The following is an 18,962-nucleotide window of genomic DNA, read 5'->3' on the forward strand; positions in this document are numbered from 1 at the left end:
AAAATGACAGTTTTAGAGTCGCAAAAGCCGGTTAAGTTTTTTGCAAAAGAATCTGGAAAAAAAGATAGGGATAAGATAGGGACTGCACTCTTCTCAGATATTTGCAAGCTCATTTTAATTAGTTTAATTAATTTTTTTAGTTAGTGTAGGTACATACAGACCACTTACACTGTTTAGCAGGTCACCACCACCATGATATTAATGTTGTCATGATCACAATCATTATATAGTTTTGTATTCATCAACAGCCGACAAATGCTCAATATTTTAGTTACAGTTTAAAGATTGAAGTCTAAAGAAAGTCAGTGTGGCGTTATAAAGACAGCCCTAAAAGGTACATAGAAGAGGGGAAACTGTAAAAATCAAAAACTTTTTTCCTCAAATACCACACTTTCTGTCTAACCCTACATTTCTATTTCTGTGACATCACAGAAAGAGAAATGTAGGGTTAGACAGTGAGACCATAAAACACTCTTTCTGCCTTTTCTCAGACTAGGATGATCCGATTTCATTTTTTTTTTGCACATTTATACTTCATAGGATCTCCGAGTTCAATACACCTTCATATTCCAACCGGTGAAGTAATTGAAACGTATCTTTTCTCATATCCCCTCTCAAGATAGCACACTACGGAGGGCAGACCACCCCAGAGTGCAGGAGACTGTCTTCAGTCCTGCAGAGACTCCAGTGAACCTTCGTAGTGCTCAGTTCTTTCCTCATGGCGATCGTTGCCGTCCTGAGAGACACAGAGGAGAGAAGAGGATGCTGTCTGTTTAAGTCCAAAAAGGTGAATTACATGCAAAAGAAGTTTTAATAAATAGCAATGTTTAGGTACTAGGCAAGGCAAGGCAAGTTTATGTATATAGCACAATTCATACACAAGGCCGTTCAAAGTGCTTTACAGGGGGCAAGAGTAAAATACATAATACACATTAGAAAAGCGAATGAAAAGAAATAAAACATTTAAAAGCTAATGAATAGAAATAGAACATTTAAATACAATAAAATTGCAGGTTAAGATGGAAACAGAAAAGTCAGACTACTAGACCTTCATCAGGTAAAACACGGATGATGTCAGTTTAAAATCACTAGGTGGCAGCAGAGGCCTTTCATCCATATTGTAAACAAAGATACATTTTTATAGTTTTTTTTCCTAATCATAGTCCATAGTTTTTTTCTGATTGCTTAGGGACTATATCTGAAACTTTTGGATGGTTTTGCAAAACTCTAGCAAACTATTCAAGGGGTTTGAAAAATGTGTTCTTGCATCATCAAAACATTTTCACACAAACTGTTTTGTTCTTCAAAAAATGTTTTGCTTTAGAAAAAATAACTGAAAAATATGGGATTAAAGATGGGGTATGTGATTTCTGATTGGTCAAAATTAACATGAGCGGTACACTTTGACCAATCAGAGCGAGGCTCCGATTAAAAAAAAAATAATAATAAAAAAAAAAAAAATCTGATTCTTACTGGCTGTTGGGACTGTCAGTGTCAACTGTTCAAATCTCTATCCCAACTGCTATTTTCTCCCCAAAATCTCCGCCCCAGTTTAAATGTGGATTAATTAATAATCATTATGCTGTGTCTACTCACGCTGAGGAAGGAGTGAGACGAGGAAGAGGATGATGAAGAATGAACTGACGCTCGTTCAGGCAGAGCGCTGGCTTTCATCCTCTCTGACAGCCATCGTTTCAACTTCTCACCTGTGGGAGAATTTTAAGGATTTTGAAATAACTTTTATATCAGTGGTTCGGGATAAATCTGAGGATTATTATTAAATTTATATTTATTTTTTATATACACTTACCCAAATATATTATATTATTACTAAGTATCTTTTTGTCAACATTTTTATTTTTTACTAATACTGTATGTTCATATGAAAATGTATAGTATACATTCTTGTATATTTATTTGCTTTACTCAAAAAAATATAAACTCATTATTGATATATTCTAGTATCAAAAAGTTTAATTCAGCAAAAAAAATATATAATAATAATAATAATAATAATAATAATAATAATAATAATAATAATAATAATAATAATAATAATAATAATAATAATAATAATAATAATAATAATAATAATAATAATAAAAAAAGGTTGACTGATAAAAATAAACTAATTAAATATACAATCAACTCCCAAAGATAATCAAATAAAACATTAAATTCCAACATGTATTCCCACTTACTGTGCTTCTTGGAGTGGTGCACGGCCTTGTAAGAGCCGAGCATTGCAAGCGGATGGTAGGACAGAGTGAAGGGATAGACGATCGCACCCTGCAGGTAAAAAAACAATGGGAATAAATGTTCAGTGTCTTTTGTTTTACTCTTTAGAGGCATATGTTTGAGTAAAATGAACATTTTGATTTTATAATATAAACTACTGAAAACATTTCTACCAAATTCACAATACAAATATTGTAATTTAGAGCATTTTCAATAAGTAATGTAGAGATAAAAATGTAAGAAAAATCCAGACGGGTCTCTTAATTTTTTCCGGGGCTGTATATTAAAGAAAGTGTATAACTATAAAGATACCCCAAAGTGAGGACACCTTTACCTTTGAGCGCTGGCTGGGGAACGAAGCAGCTGGTTTACATCTGTACAGAGCCAAGATTTCCTCCACTGGCAGACTGTCCTGAGGGTTTGGGTTAATCATAGTGCAAATGTTATTCAACTAGTGAATACAAAATATATATATATTTCATAGCAGTTTAAACAATACAGTAAACACATTCTGGAGAACTTATATTGTCAAAATCAGTGAATAGCTCCTCATGATCCACTGCATCTATGTACTGTATGTGCACTGAAAGAAAGTCAAGTGTTAATACACAGCCTAGGCTCTGCAAACGGGAATGTTGCTAGCTATGGTGGCCCCCTTTGTTCACATATCCTTTGATTACACACCAGTTTACAGAGCCTAGGCTGTGTATAAACTACAGATCTTTTTCAGTCAACAAACAGTAGGGACAGGTAGTGGATTGTGAGGAGATATTCACTGATTTATTTGACACCTTTTTAATTTAAAAGCTGCATCATGCGTGTAAATCCTATTGACACTTACCATAATTATCCCGGCAAAGGACGACAGAATCATGGCCTCCCGCTCTGAGCGATTTGGATACTGGGCACTTCCTGCGCTGCTTGTTGCTCCACTGGAAAAAGAAAAAAAGAAAGAAACTAACACATATATTCAGAATGGAAACTGTGGATTTAAACTCATTTCAACACGGTCCAGCCTCAAGCGTTTTTTGTGGTTCTTGAAAGAAAAACTTTGCCTATGTCCCACATTTATTTTTATGTCTTTACAAAACCATTGATTACAACGAGCCAGTAGTAGGAAGCACCCAGATTCTTCAAGTTAAAGGTGCAGTGTGTAATATGACATCATCAAGAAAGTTCTACAAAGTTCTAGAATGCAACGCTCCCTGGGTAACCCCAACCCTTTCGAATAATAACAGAAGCTACAGTGGCCTTCAAGGACAAGAACAATTCTAAATTTTAAACAATGCACCTGATGACATTCCAACTATGACACTTTCAAGATGGCGGCACTAGGCCTTGGTCCAAAATATGCAGAAATATGGACATATATGAGACCCTTTCTAAGGAAAAGAAAAATAATCAAAACTTTTTTTTCAGCTATTATGCACTAAATTAAATGTACTTATGGATATTATAATTACTTTCTACAAAATCTGCTAGGAAATAAAACCCAAAATTCTACACACTGCAGGTTTAAGTTAAAATGCTAGCACCACAATAATGTAAAACTCACTGATGTTATTGGTGCTTGTTTGTTTTTTCGGCTTCTTTCTATTGCTTTTTGGAAATTGGCTTTTTATTTATATGTTGTGTTTTATTTTTTTATTTTAAAATAAAGATTGTATTCATTCATTCACTTCAGCTTATAGTTACAGTATTGTGTCTTACTTTGATCTATAGTAACACAAGCTGCTTACATGATGTCTCTGTCCAGCACATCCCGTCCCTCTTCTTTGTCCAACCACCAAAGGGCAACACTTATGGCAAGGTCATAGTGAGCCTGTAAAACACACACACACACACACACACACACACACACACACACACACACACACACACACACACACACACACACACACACACACACACACACACACACACACACACACACACACACACACACACACACACACACACACACACACACAAAGAAGTATATTTGAATTATACTTTATAGAAAAAAAACTACAATTTACAGTTCCGTGATGTTTTTACCAGGTCATCCAGCATCGTTGAGGTTCCTTTCCCCTTTGGATCAAAATTATTCTCTCTGAGTTTCTGCCCAATGTAGTCACCACTGCTCGGATCAGAAAAAGTATTAATTTGCCATGTAGCCATTTTGAAAAATATGCTTCACAAAAACTTACTTTGTAAATATTACTATGATGTCTTTTACTGTGACATCACAGTAATATTTACAAAGTACGTTTTTTTTAACCCTATATTTCTCTTTCTGTGATGTCACGAGAAAGAGAAATATAGGGTTAAAAAAACACTCTTTCTGCCTTTTCTCAGGCTAGGATGAATCGATTTTAATTTTTTTTGCACATTTATACTACATAGGATCTCAGAATTCAATACACCTTCATATTCAAACCGGTGAAGTAGGCCTTTAAGCTTTTCATACACTCACATAAGGGCCTCAACATCTCTTTTCAGCTGCCGTGCCTCCATTTTCTGAATGAACTCCTTTCAAGGGACTTCTGCAAAAAACGACAGACAACGCCAACCACTTTCTTACTTCTTAAAGCTATAGTGCGTAAGTTTTGTCATCCCCCATGAGGAATTCTGAGGAATTACAACAACACTGTCGGTGCTACTTGAGGTAAAGCCTTCAGTGATGGTTCATAGATTTTATACCTTCTGCTAGTACGTCCAGGTTTTTTTCTTAGCAGTAGAATCAACAACTGAAACATTTCTTGGGCTCTTCTTGGGATTTTTCTGAGCTCCTGCACCAGTGTCAGAGGGGAGGGGACGACGACACCAGTTTGTAAACGCTGCCATACTAAGATATACAGAGAGCGTTTTGTGGAGCTGATAGGCTCACTAAACTTTGTGTCAACTCATTTGGCAATGTCTTGTATGTAACCGACATTCATTTATATGAACGGTTACGCACTATTGCTTTAAATGCAGTATTATCTTCATTATGATCAGACTGACCACAAGTGAGTTAAGTGGAAATCCTTTGAAACAACTGTTGTTTTTGCCACAATAAAGACTTACTTATATAACATTATCTTAAATATATTTAAGGGTTAATTCACTGCTAAGGAAACCTGAAACTGACAGCACAACAGCCCCCATACAGAGAGATACCAACCAAACAAAAATGTAGGCTCGAGATTGCAGGTGAATAAAAAACTAATGTTGAGATAATCACTGTTAAAGATGATTGTATAGAATACATAAACAGACGCAAACAAGACAAGTTTTAGTCAAATAAACACCTAAATGTGCTTTACTGGTATGAATGAAGGCATTTTGTGGAAGTAATATACCGGTAAGAGTAGACAAATCTCAAAATTGACCATGGCACATTGAGGGGAGAAGAAAGGAGAATAAATATTGGCTTTTATCTCCACATGGGGGAAGTATCTATCAACATGTTTCTTATTATTTTACTTTTTTCTTTCTCATTTATTATTATTTTATTGTTTTTATGTCACCATGAAAACAATAATATGGAAGCCATGAAACATGAAATATGACTTTGTATTATGAATTTGTATCAGATGTCCCTGTATCTATGTGACCACCTGTGAACATTTAATAAATATGTGAATTACAAAAAAAAATAAAAAATTGACCAGTGCTTGAAAAAAATAATACTGCTGCTTTTTTTTCCTGCAATTTCTCATCTTAAAAACACATTCTGTTACTAATGCCAAAACAGCTCAGTGCTAAAGAAACCAACTTGAATCCATCTCTTCTGTAGAACAACACATTTTAATGAACAGATAAAAAAAAAAAAAAAAAAAAAGGAAATTCAACATGCAATCTTTTGTACTCACCACACAACTATGTACAACTGTAGTAAACAAAGTCCATCGGTTTCTTTACATGATACAAAACTTAAAACGTGGTCGACTGCTGTCTGTCCTGCTGCTCTGAAGGCGGTACCCTTTGTTGGGAACACAAGCTCTTAGCAGGGACTAGGAACACAAAACTATCAGGTGAACGTTGAATAATTTATGACGAAACCTTGCGTAAATCCCTCAGACCATTTACAAGCAGATATATTGGGAAATAAGTGGTTTAGCAGGACAGCATAACACATTGAAGTCTTGAGAACATGTTTTAATGAAAAAGACTAATATCAGAAAAGGTACTTATTAAGCTTAATAAAACATTTGTTTATATCAAAATATTTAATTTATTAAGCAAGCTTTAAAAAAAAATTGTTAATTAAAAATCCAACAAAATGGGTTTCTCCATCTTGGAATTGGTAGCAGCCTGGTTTTTCTTCTTCTTCTTCTTCTTGCCGTCTTTGAACACCGGCGAACTCAGAAACGTGCAGTCTGTGTTTTTATCTCCACGCCTTATTTTGCTGTTCAAAAAAAAAAAAAAAAAAAACATTTATTATTCAACGCTTACGATTGTTTAGAAAAGTTTATTTTTCCGGATTTTGTCTGGCTGGGTAATGAGGATGGAGCTTTAAGTACATTTCTTTTTGCATTTTCCTAAAAGGTGCTAGTACAAGGATTTTGTTTTTTAAATATTTCTTAAAAACAGTCTCAGTAATTTTTCCTCTGATGATCATAAATTACATGTAACAGCAAACGAAATCATCTGTGCAAAGAAAGCTAATTTTATAAACCTTTTCTTGGTAAATAAGAACGTTAGATAAAATGCGGTGCGTTACGTCCTCACCTGTTGAGTTTTGGCTCTTTGTAACTGACGACCGCACCGTTTCTTCTCCTGCTTCTCCCTTTGGTCTCAGTGTCTGGGGTTGTAATGGTGTTAGTCAGTGACGTTAAGACTCTTCCTGCTGCAAGACACAATAAATCACAATTAACTTGTTTAGGATAAGAAAACCCTTTTTAAGCATTTTTTAACTAACAAACAAGGTACAAAACTGATCAATTTCGTCAGCGGTTGCACGTTGACGTTTCATTTTTATTACAAAACAAAAACTAGTCAAAAAAGTTGCCAAGCCAACAATAAAGGTGGAGTCAGCGATTCTGAAGAAAGCTTGTCGTCAACTTATCTTTGGTCAAAATCAGTAAATATCTCCTCACGATGCGCTCCCTTGTCTGTACTGTGTGCGCGCTGAAAAAAAATTCCAGTAGCTGTGTATACATACAGTAGGTGTGGTGATATTCACTGATTTTTGACATAAAAAGTCATTTCGAAAACACGCAGTCTCCGGAATCACGGACTCCACCTTTAACATAAAAACAAACTACAATGGATGGCCCACCTGGAGAGGCTTCGGCTGCGGCCTCAGGAGACTCCCGGATCACGGCCTTCCTGTGTGCCGTCTCCCTCCACGGCGTAGCGAGTACGGAGCCCAACTCGGTGTCTGCGGTGCTCACATCCATGCCTAACCACGGCGGCATCTCATCCGTCAGACACTCTCCAAGCTCCCCACGACCTGCATTACCATCTACGGTGTCCATGATTAGACTGTGGGCTTGTGACAGACTGGGCATCCTCGAAACAGTGTCTGGGGATGTTCCGTCATACACGACATATGTCTCCCTTAGATTCATTGTCGTTTCGGTGAGTGCGTGCGGCTTGTCTAAAGATGTTCCGTCATACACGACAAATGTCTCCCTTTGATTCCTTGTTGTTTCCGTGAGTGTGTGCGGCTTTGGAGTCTTTCCAGTCTTTCGCCGTGTCACATTGCTCTCCCTACTGGACTCTGAATTAAACAGCTTGTCAAAGATGTCCGCACGTTCACCATCAGGTTCAGAATCTAAGCCGAACACCTGTAAATCGTCTGTTTGCTTCTCAATTCTTTCAGGATGGTGGTTGCCGTGGAGAGACAAGGCATCACTGGGTTCTTCATGATGACACGCTTCAAGCTCAGTTCTAGAATCTTTGTTGCTATGGCTGCCAGTTTTATCCTTCTTCTTCTTCCTCCTCCTCTGCTTTTCCCCTTCGTTTACGCGATCGCCACACTCCTCCCTCCGCGCGGATTTCTTCTTACTAGACCGACCCGTCTCGTCTCTCCTGGCCTTTTTGGGCTTTTGAAACTCTGTATCTGAAGTGTCTTCTTGGTCCAGTGGTGGTGGTGGTGGCAGTGCTGCATGGTCATCGCTTTCAACAATACGCAGATGTTCCTGGGGGATTTCTGAGTCCAAAGTTGCCACCCAAGGGCGCTTACACGAGCTCGGCGTTTTGACCTCCTCCACAAATGCTTCGTCGCATGGCCCGTGTGGACTCGATCCTGAATGTAGCCGAACTTCACTTGTTGCGTCCGTGACTGTCGACCGTTCTTCTTGTACCTCGTCGATAGAATAAGGGTTAACGTCTTGCGATGCGGCACCAACTTCTACTGCAGATGCCATCTTGGACGTGGCGCCGTCCTTGATCGCCGATTTGACAAACCCCCTGGATCTTGATTTGGGAGTGTTCCCGACAGATTTAGCAGCCGTCTGCATCGTTTTCCTCTGCGCTTTCTTGTTCGCGCTGCTGAACTCCGGAATTGCGGTCTCTTCGGCACAAAATGGCAGCTCTTCTGGCATTTCATTTTCTTTTGCCGACTCATGATTTACTTCAGCTTCATTGCAGACCTGTTCCAATTCAGACGTGCCGTTCTCAATTTCGTGCGAAGGCAAAACGTTAAATATTTTCCTGATACCTGAAGTCATTCTCCTGCTTCTAGCCCTGGACCTCCTGAAAGTGATTCTGGAGCTTGGTTGTTCTGCGCTAGTGTCCTCCTCTGATGGTACCGTTGCACTTTCACTGGCTTTTGAATGTCGAATTTTAGGATCCGTGAAATAATCGTCCAAGGCTGGATGGACAATGTCATTGGATGGTGATTTATGCTTGGCAGATTTGCGTCTTTCCTTCAGCGTTTTCGTACGGTTGCCAGCATTGGGCTTGGTCAATTTGGGGATACGAGATGTAGCGACACTCTTCGACTGCGTTTTGGGTGAGGGAAGCTCAATGACTTCTGGTTCTCTAATGCTTTCCGGTACATGATGGTCCGTTTGTAACAAAGGTGCAGTGGTGGCAATCTGGACTTCCCTTAACTCAGAAACCGCCTCAATTTCAACTTGTGGATTCTTGGCCACATTCGACACACTGGCTTGTTCCTTCTTTGTCTTCTTGGATTTTGTCTTTCTGGCCTTTGTTTCCACGGTGACTATCTCCGTGTAGGTGCATAGCGTCATATCCATGGTTGTATTCAGAAGCACGGTCTTCTCTTGCTTGTTGGAATGTTTTGGTTCCGTTTCCTTGACAACTTCAGAGAGAGATGGTTGGGGCTTTTTACATGCGCTCACAACCGAGGCAGCGGGCTGTTGACTGTTCAGGAGAGGATCGGGAATTGATTTGCTATCGAACGCAGATTGAGATAAATTTGTTGACAGCCTCTGGACTTCATCCCAAAAGCTGATGGACGGACGGGGTCTTCCAGTTTGGGGAGCTTGTAAACACTGGCTTGACACTTGCCTTTTCTCCACATTGGTGTTATCTGTAAAAACAAGTTGTCAAAAATAGAAATCTATTACTTTTTCAGAGGAATTATACATCAGTATTTTAGGGCATTAAAGGCAAGAACATTGTTTTTATGTGTGTAATATGTTGTCAAAAAATTAATTAACCAACATCTAAATTTTTAATTGTTAAAGAGATCCAAATGTACGCACAAATAGGTAGCCATATCCCCACATATGTATTCAAGAATTTCAGAAAAACTTGTAATACAAAAAAAGTATTGTTTTAATGCAAGTCATCAACTGGCAAAGTTTCACGATGATTTCCATAAGTTAAAATGTTACCCTTTTCACCTGCAGTGTCTCGCCTTAACAGCAAATTATCATGATTATAACACCAAGTATTCTAAAACTCCTTACCATTGTTGATATCAGCGCCCTGTAAAATATTTCCACAGGTGTTTTTTTCTGGCAGGTCAGCTGTTACTTTTTGAACAGGACACAAGAAAGCCTCCGAAGTTTTCGGCCGAGGAGGAGGTAACTGATTGGTTAAGCTAATAATGCGGACAAAAAAGAGAAAAAAACATGAAATATGGTTAAAAAAAAACATAAATATCTTAGTTCTAGTCACATTATATCAAGCCGAGTACAGTTAATTGCTCACCTTCCCACTGCGAGATTTTCTTTGTTGTTGTCACCAGATAAGGTCTCGACTTCCTCGGACAGTATAGTAAGATCCTGTGGGTCATTTAATACAATCACAATCTCAGATTAGGTCTGCCATAGTTTGAGATCGCTTATTATGAATTATGTGTGAATTTGGTTAGATAGCAGTTTGAATTTTAAACTCTGTGCGGAAACAATAACACAGAAAGTAGTTCACAGTTCTCAAGCCAAATATGGACAAAAGGTGTTTAACTTTTTCTCGTTGGACTTTCAATATACAAAAAAAGACTAGAATATTGATATCAAGATGGTGCTGTGCTACTTGTGGGTCTTAATTGTTGTCTAAAGCCCAGTTCACACCAAAGATTCGCCATGCAACTGCTCGCAACGAGCTGGCCTTGCTGTTCTAAAACTGGACCTGGCGATTTGACATGTTGAATCTTCTGCGACTCCTTGCAACGAGCAGGTCACACTGCAGCGACTTCTAAAACCGTCTCGTTGCAAGTCGTTGCGAGGCGAATCTTTGGTCTGAACGGGGCTTTACGAATACATCAAAACCTTCCATACAGTTGGTAAGGCGTCCCCCTCCCGGGCCGGGCCCAGCAGCAGACCCGGGTTCGATTCCCACCCGCGGTCGTTCTCTGCATGTCACTCCCCTCTCTGCACTATCAAAATAAAGCATAAAAATGCCCCAAAAAAAATATCTTTAAAACCTTCCATACAAAAGAGCAAATTGATAGAATCCTTACGCTGTCAGAGCACAGCTCAGCCACCATGTCGAAGTGTTCCACGGTGTTGCTACGGAGGTTTTGCATGATGAGGAGCTGTGAGGGACAGACAAAAAAAGATGAACGTCTAATTGATGTGTGAAGGCGGCTTTATATACTTCTAAACAGCTATAAGTAAAATGTTTTTATACAGAGCTCTCCACAGACAGGGTCACAAAGTGCTTTACAATGTGCATAGAAAATAAAATCATAGTAAAAAATATGTCTAAGAATAAAATGAATTAAAAAACAACAGATTAAATTAGCACCATATAAAAGACAGAAGTTACCCAAAAGATGAACTTGTGTTAAATGCCAATGCAAAAATGACAGACAGACAGACAGACAGACAGACAGACAGACAGACAGACAGACAGATAGACAGATAGACAGATAGACAGATAGACAGATAGACAGATAGACAGATAGATAGATAGATAGATAGATAGATAGATAGATAGATAGATAGATAGATAGATAAGACAACAGCAAACTAACCAGTTTCTTGTGCTTGTAGTTCTTGCTGCACAACTCAAAGCACAGAGACTCTGCTTGCTTCTGAAGGTAGACGATGTCCTTCTGTAGCTGTCTGCTCCGCTCCTTCTCCAACTGCAGGGCAACAGCCAACTCCTTGTTGTTGGACTTCAGAGAGACTTTGAAAAAGGACGACGAGTCTGGTGTGGTCATGAAGAAAGGGAATATTTTAATTGGCAAGTGTCTTCCGTAATAATGATATTGAAAACTTGAAAAGTCCGACATTCTAAATTGGGAAAAAAACTATGAAATAATTAAGACTTTTCAAATGTATTCCAATTACTTAGCAGACCCCAATTTTTGTGTGTGTGTGTGTGTGTGTGTGTGTGTGTGTGTGTGTGTGTGTGTGTGTGTGTGTGTGTGTGTGTGTGTGTGTGTGTGTGTGTGTGTGTGTGTGTGTGTGTGTGTGTGTGTGTGTGTGTGTGTGTGTGTTTATTTTTTGTAAAAGTACTGTGCTGCATTTGTTCTTGATATATACAGTAGCAGTGATTACATTGTACATGTCAATATGGATTTCTACATCAGGCACAGACATATCGGTTCTATAAATGTGTTCAAAAAAATATGACAGACTCACTGAGAACTTTATGTTTGATCTTCAATGCAGCAATTTTCTTCGAAGACATTGAGGGCGTCATTGTGTTTTTCTTGACAGGCAACGCCATGAGTTGACCTGGAATAAAACAAACCAACTTTTATACACCAATGAATAAGCAGCATGTGAAAGACAGACAGACAGAAAATAGGCCGAACTACCAACACTGTATAATTCAGCTAAATGACAATCCAACACACTATGCTAACAAAGCAGCGACAGTGTGAAAAAAAAATTAAAATAAAATGACACAATATAGTATAGTTGCTTTGTTATATATAGATATGAGGCAAAGGAGGGGAAAAGCCAGATTTTCATATATATATATATATATATATGTCTTAATTGTGTTGACAGTCACACCGTAGTGTGATGTGTCACCCGGACCGACCGAAGTTATAATTTGGGCGATAAAAAATAAAGCTGGCACACTGTCCTCATTGGGAACACTGAACATGGCTAACACAGAGCTAGTGTAAGGGATACACTTTGCAGACAAACTTTCAAAAAGCAAAACATTATTTAGCCGAGGTATCTTCAGCTAACTAGCTAACTAGTTTAACCGTTTATATCTAAAAGATAGACCAAACTTACCGTTATTATACGTTAGCCGGTGGGAAAAGTTGCCTTTTTGTAAAGTTATCCCATAAAATAACGAATTTATTTGATAAAAGAAACGTTTTTCAATGATTTAGTACGATGAACGCAGACGAGTCCATTTTCAAACATCAACAGAAAGTCCGCCGTGTTTCTGCGCATGTGCAGAAATGCGCGTCTCTAGACTGTGGGCCAATCAGAAACGAGACAATTGATTTTTAATTTTTATTCCCCTGAGTCTGTCTCCTCAGGCATAAATAAACGGCTCCATCAATCATATACCGACGTTTATATTATATGGTTAGATTGTAAATGCCATTTTGATACTGTGTGGTGTGCAGTATGCATGGCAGTATGACATCAAGTTTAACCCATGGTTTAACCCTAAGAACTTCCTGTTAACTCTTTGTTTGCATTAGTGCAGATTACCTGTTGTAAGGAGTATGTGTCCTCTGAGATATGTCCATTATTGTTGTACACGGACACTGACCCAAATAATTTCAATTTATAAAACTAAGAATACAAGTATATTTTTTCCTTGATAAATACCTCAAACACACACACACCTAATAAATGATTTGTATCAACTCCCTTCATTTCCTGGTATTTTTCAAATAATCAACACAAAAACACAGAGGAAAGGATAAAGAAACCTGTGTTAATAATCTTTTAATAGCAACATAATCTCTGTACATTTACAAACTTTAAATTACACAAATAAACTTGATTACCGAACTATAAACCACAGGCAGCGGTTCGGACACAGTTGGACTTGTGGCACTAAAAAATACGAAAAAAAAATATCTTATGAAATCATTAAATTATGACCTGATAATACTACAATGAGAGGTAAAAAAAAAAAAATATATGGAAATATTTACAAGTGCATCTCAATAAATTTGAAATAAACATGGAAAAGTTCATTCAAAAAGGTGAAACTTTCATATATTCTAGATTCATTACACAAAGTGAAATATGTGAGGCCTTGTTTGTTTTTGTTTTGTTTTTTGATTATAACGAATAAAAAATCCAGAATCTTAAAATATAGGAAAATGACATAAAAGCATTTCAAAAAAAGGATTTATAATACAGAAATGTCCTCTTTCTGAAAAGCATGTTCTTTAAAAAAAAAAAAAAGTAATTTCTTAAATAAATATTAAAGTTTCACTTTTTGAATTAAATTACAGAAAAAATTTTTACTTTTCATTGACATTCAAATTTTCTGAGATGCACCTGTTTACATGATACAGCCGTCTGCTCCAATGGAATGATACTGAGCTAGCAGCCAGCGATTCTAGAAAAATTCCCGTTGACAAAATCACATTTTCCCATTGTTTACATACCCGTTTACAGAGCCTAGGCATTGTATTAACGCTGGATTTTTTTCCCTAGCTCACACACAGTACGGACAGGTAGCGGATCATGAGGAGATATTCACTGATTTTGAGAAAAAGTTATTTTGACAACAAGCGTTCTCCAGAATCACTGACTCCACCTTTAAATGTGCACTTTATTCAAACAGTTACATGGTCCAGTGTAGTAAGCGTTCACAAACTGACGCCTTCTGTCTTCTGTGCATAGAAAGTCTTTCTGTCGCTGTTTGTTTTCATTTGTTTTTTTAAGTCAAACATTCATCCCAGCCGCTCAGCAGTTGACCCCCAGCCCGGTCCAGTGGTCCGGCACCATCAGGAAGTATTTGTCCATGGCTTCACAGAACCGAGCTCGGTACAGCTCAGGAGAGACCACGGTGGGCATCTTCCCTAGGTGGATACAATGCAGAGAATAACAATGTTAGGGACCAAGGAACAACATTCACACACTGAAAAGAGTATGATCTAATCTCGCTTTTTGATCTGTCTGTCTGTCTGTCTGTCTGTCTGTCTGTCTGTCTGTCTGTCTGTCTGTCTGTCAATCAATCAATCAATCAATCTATCAATCAATTCGGCAGGGACCTATGTGGTTCGATTTTAAAAGGTACAGTGTGTCATATTAGAGTATTAAGCAACATCTAGTGGAGAGATTCTAGATTGGAGCACTCCCTTGCTAACCCCTAACCCTTTGGGAAGAATTTACAGAAGCTACGGTGGCCTTCAAGGACAAGAAGCTATAGTTACTAAAGATGGCATCATCCACCACTGCCTCAAGTCTTTCCACAATATCAAGTGATGAGGTGAAGATGTATTTAGTTACTTATTCTTTAGAACAGTGAACGTTAAAGTTGAGACTGACCTTGTCCTCCCAGGATTCCAGTAGATTTGACGACCATCTCCAGCCTCTTGTCCCAGGTAAACGTCCGGATATAATCTGTAGAAGAAGAGTAGAGTTAAAACCGTTGTAGTAGAATGAATACAAGTTAAAGTTAGTCCAAGGAACTTTCAGTTAGTGTTCATTCTTGCACCCCCTTTGGACAAAAGCGGTAGTGTTTTTACTACGCCAGCTGTTGTTCCTGGGTGAGCGTATACCCATGACAAAGGCATTAAGAAAAACTATATAAAAATAGCACTCTTTGCATTGATGATCTCATTTACTGTTACATGTAATGTAACTGTTATGATCATCAGAGGAAAAAAAGACAATGTTTCAGAAATATTTAAAAGCTCCTTGTAGCACCTTTAAAAAAAACAAAAAATAAAAACTCTCAAAAACCATCCACTAGTTTATAATCACATAAACCTCAAAAGTCCCATTGATATCATATTTATTCTCATATAAATAATGGTCATAATAACCACTCCAAATGTTCAGTGTCTCTCGTTTTACTATTTATAGGCATATGTTTGAGTAGAATGAACATTTTGGTTTTACAATATCAACTACTGACAACATTTCTACTAAATTCCAATATATTTTTTGTCATTAAGTGTATTTTCAATAAGTTATGTAGAGATAAAAACTATTGGAGCAGTAGTTGTATTGCCATATGTTTGTGGGTATAACAGACCCCCCCCCCCAACCCACACACACACACACACCTATGATCCCGACCACCAGTTGATCTGTGGCGTCGTCTCGTCCCACCAGCAGAGAGTAGTCGATGATGAGATGGCTGGAGAGAAAGTAGGCGTCGCTGTGTATGGCGGCGCGCAGGATGGCCTTGCAGTGGGAGCGGATGTACAGCGGGTTGTCATGGATCAGCTTCAGAAGGTTCTCGTCCAGGAGAACCACCTCACAGCTCTCCTTCCCCGAGTCCGTCTTCACGTTACGGTTCCTCAGAGAACCCTTAAGGTCAAACACCTACGGAGGAGATTTAAGAACGAATGAGATTTATGCACGTTTTATCAGTTATGAGTCCAAGGATGTTTTAACCCCAAAAAGCCTTATGAATAAATGAATAGGCCGATTTTTTTATTTATTTTAAATAATAATGAAATGATAACGATACTTGAATATGATTTTATTTTTATTTATTTTTTACCTTTTTTCAATTTTATTTTACTGAAAAATAGCTTACAAATGTCTATCACAACAATATATTTACAGCATTATTTTACAAAATAACTTTTTTATTTAAATTTTTTGTATTTCATCTATTGAGTACATTACGGTCAAACACCTACCGAGGAGATATGTACGTTATATTAACTTTGAGTCTCAGGATGTTTTAGCCTTTATAAGCCCCATAAATCAATTAATTGTGGAGCGGCTAAGTGCTACAATCTTTCAATTTGTGATACAAGCGTGAAAAAATTGGGCATGAGCGGTCTCAATGGGTCACTTGGCAAGAAAATTGTCCGAGACAAAAAATTAAATAAAAAATTTAAAATGTAATGAAAAAAACCCAATACATTTCTATGAGAACTTTTTTTTAAACATATATTATTTTTTTACTGAAAAATTATTTTACGAATATCGGCATCATAATTATTGTTGTTATTTTAACAGCATTATTTTACAAAATAAGTTTTTTAATTATTTATTTTTTTCATCTATTGGGCACTTTTTCAGTACTTAACTAATTCATTATTATCCAAAAAAAAAAAGAAAACATACAATTGATATCAATATGATGATCAAATTTAACTTACAAAAAAGTACAAAGAAATGCTGTATTTTTGACATATTAAAAAAATAAAAGAAAGCATACATTAAGCTTGTTGAAATAGGTGCAGCCCAAAAGATTAGCCAGTTGTAGCAAGGCTGGATAGTTTGAGTGGTGGGCAATTTCATATTTTTTCAGTTTTCTTTGACTTGACAATTTCTAAATTTAAGAAATAAATCTCTCAATTTCTGACTGTATTTTAAGATTTATATTATATAAATATAAAGCTTTTATTGCAGACACAGGTCCATGTAACACATCATACAGTATAAAAAGGCCTTATAGCCGTCCTGTCTGACCTGAGCCATCTTTCGTCCATAGAACAGATTCTCCATGACGAGCAGGTCCAGTTTCTTCTCCGTGTTGTTCTGAGAGTTCTTGTAACCGATCCGGTAAACACCGAGGATCTTTGCCAGCGCAGTCGGCCGCTATGAAACAAAAATATCTTAGTTATTGTCTTACGTTCTACACTAATATGATTGTTATTTTCTCACAATCTGCCAGTAAAACCCCCTCTTTCTTCTTTCTATGCATTTATTCTCATTAAAAAAAGTATACAGCATGTGTTGTTGTTTGTTCAACTGAAAAGGTGTATTATACTTTCTCCTTGTCATGACCTGTACATTTGAATGTATACATTTAAAATGGGAATTTGGAAAAAATGTAATTAAAAAAGCATATAAAAAGTATATAAAAAAATAAAAAATAATAAAAGAGATATCAACACTTTATTGTTTTAAATGCTGCCTACTTTCTGCTTCTATAAACGCTGTGTATAGTTAGTTACATAGGTAGATAGATAGATAGACAGACAGACAGACAGATAGACAGATAGACAGATAGACAGATAGATAGATAGATAGATAGATAGATAGACAGATAGACAGATAGACAGATAGACAGATAGACAGATAGACAGATAGACAGATAGACAGATAGACAGATAGACAGATAGACAGATAGACAGATAGACAGATAGACAGATAGATAGATAGATAGATAGATAGATAGATAGATAGATAGATAGATAGATAGATAGATAGATAGATAGATATCCACACTATATAGTTTTAGACGCTGCCTACTTTCTGCTGCACAGCTCCGGTGATGTATGTGAAGTAGTGAGGAGCAAAGTCGAGGAATGACTGGACCTCTAGTCTGGGCATCTGCTTCAGGATGAACCGGTCGTCTGACGAGGGGAGAGGAGGAGATGATGTAATGCATCATTACTGGTTTATTGGACTTATAAAAACGCGATTTGTTGACACCAGCATTTTTCGTGCTTACTGCTTGTAGTATAAATGTGCAGAAATGTTTGCAATCGGTTCATCCTAGCCTGAGAAAAGGCAGAACAAGTGTTTTATGGTCTCACTGTCTAACCCTACATTTGACCATTTGTGACATCACACATGGTAAATATAAGGGAAGTCTGAGGAAAGAAAAACCTCAGTCATCATATTATAATAGCGATTTTATAATGATAGAACGCCGGTTCCATATGGGTGAAGTAGGTCTTTAAGTACAAACCTTCTGTTGCGTAGAACACAGCCCCAGACTTCCCGCCTCTCGCCTGCCAGTTGACACAGTGGGACAGCGAGCGCACAAAGTCCTCCTCTGGACTCTCCATGATCTCCTCTCTCATCTTATGGAACTCCTCAGCGTAGTAGATACGGCAGTAGAACTTTGCATTGGCATCGGAGAACTCTAGATATTAGACAGCAGAGGAGATGGATATTAGCACAGTGGATGTGTTTAAAATCAATATAATGGTTAATACTTAGATGTAAACCAGGTGGCATTTAAAGGGTTAACATTTTTTTTTTTTTTTTTTGTATGGTCAAGACTGAAGTTGAAAAAGAAAGGTATAAAAAAATAAAAATAAAATTAATCCATAAAAAAATGGGCGGAATGAAGTTGATATTTATATGTAATATTCCTAATTGCCCCTTAATGGTTAAATAGGTTTCTTAAAAATTAAAAAAATTAAATACTCACGTAGCTCGACGTGTGGATTCAGAGACTGCTTCTTCTGTTTATCTGCTGAGTCGGCGTCTTCTGTAGAAAAAAAACAGAAGTAAATGGTAAATGGACTTGAG

At 37.4% G+C, this 18,962-nt stretch overlaps 3 protein-coding genes across 4 annotated transcripts in view; all 3 read right to left on the bottom strand.

Annotated features, from left to right (window-relative positions):
- Positions 1-667: 667 nt before the first annotated feature.
- Positions 668-4,734, bottom strand: c9h2orf80 (chromosome 9 C2orf80 homolog; the record flags this gene model as incomplete). Its single annotated transcript, XM_080038526.1, has 8 exons — positions 668-736; positions 1,597-1,706; positions 2,202-2,289; positions 2,573-2,650; positions 3,080-3,170; positions 3,978-4,060; positions 4,276-4,357; positions 4,694-4,734. 8 exons carry the CDS (start codon positions 4,732-4,734, stop codon positions 668-670), a joined length of 642 nt encoding a protein of 213 aa, XP_079894652.1.
- A 1,490-nt stretch (positions 4,735-6,224) lies between these two features.
- Positions 6,225-11,788, bottom strand: sgo2 (shugoshin 2; the record flags this gene model as incomplete). The annotated part of the gene is made up of 7 exons (XM_080038527.1): positions 6,225-6,610; positions 6,934-7,051; positions 7,484-9,706; positions 10,089-10,222; positions 10,333-10,406; positions 11,084-11,158; positions 11,600-11,788. The coding sequence occupies 7 exons, from the start codon at positions 11,786-11,788 to the stop codon at positions 6,469-6,471; spliced, it is 2,955 nt and encodes a 984-aa protein (XP_079894653.1). The 3' UTR covers positions 6,225-6,468.
- A 1,787-nt stretch (positions 11,789-13,575) lies between these two features.
- pikfyve (phosphoinositide kinase, FYVE finger containing) overlaps positions 13,576-18,962 on the bottom strand; it is a 39,701-nt gene continuing 34,314 nt past the window's right edge. For both annotated transcript variants that reach the window (XM_080037583.1, XM_080037582.1), the window contains exons 36-42: positions 18,862-18,921; positions 18,394-18,570; positions 17,952-18,055; positions 17,166-17,294; positions 15,800-16,061; positions 15,057-15,131; positions 13,576-14,587 (exon numbers count right to left, since the gene is read on the bottom strand). In XM_080037583.1, coding sequence (XP_079893709.1) covers positions 14,472-14,587; positions 15,057-15,131; positions 15,800-16,061; positions 17,166-17,294; positions 17,952-18,055; positions 18,394-18,570; positions 18,862-18,921 — 923 coding nt within the window. In that variant the 3' untranslated portion in view covers positions 13,576-14,471. The remainder of the gene's footprint in view (positions 14,588-15,056; positions 15,132-15,799; positions 16,062-17,165; positions 17,295-17,951; positions 18,056-18,393; positions 18,571-18,861; positions 18,922-18,962) is intronic.

Source organism: Ammodytes marinus (genome assembly GCF_949987685.1).
Source record: "Ammodytes marinus genome assembly, chromosome: 12".
NCBI lineage: Eukaryota > Metazoa > Chordata > Actinopteri > Uranoscopiformes > Ammodytidae > Ammodytes > Ammodytes marinus.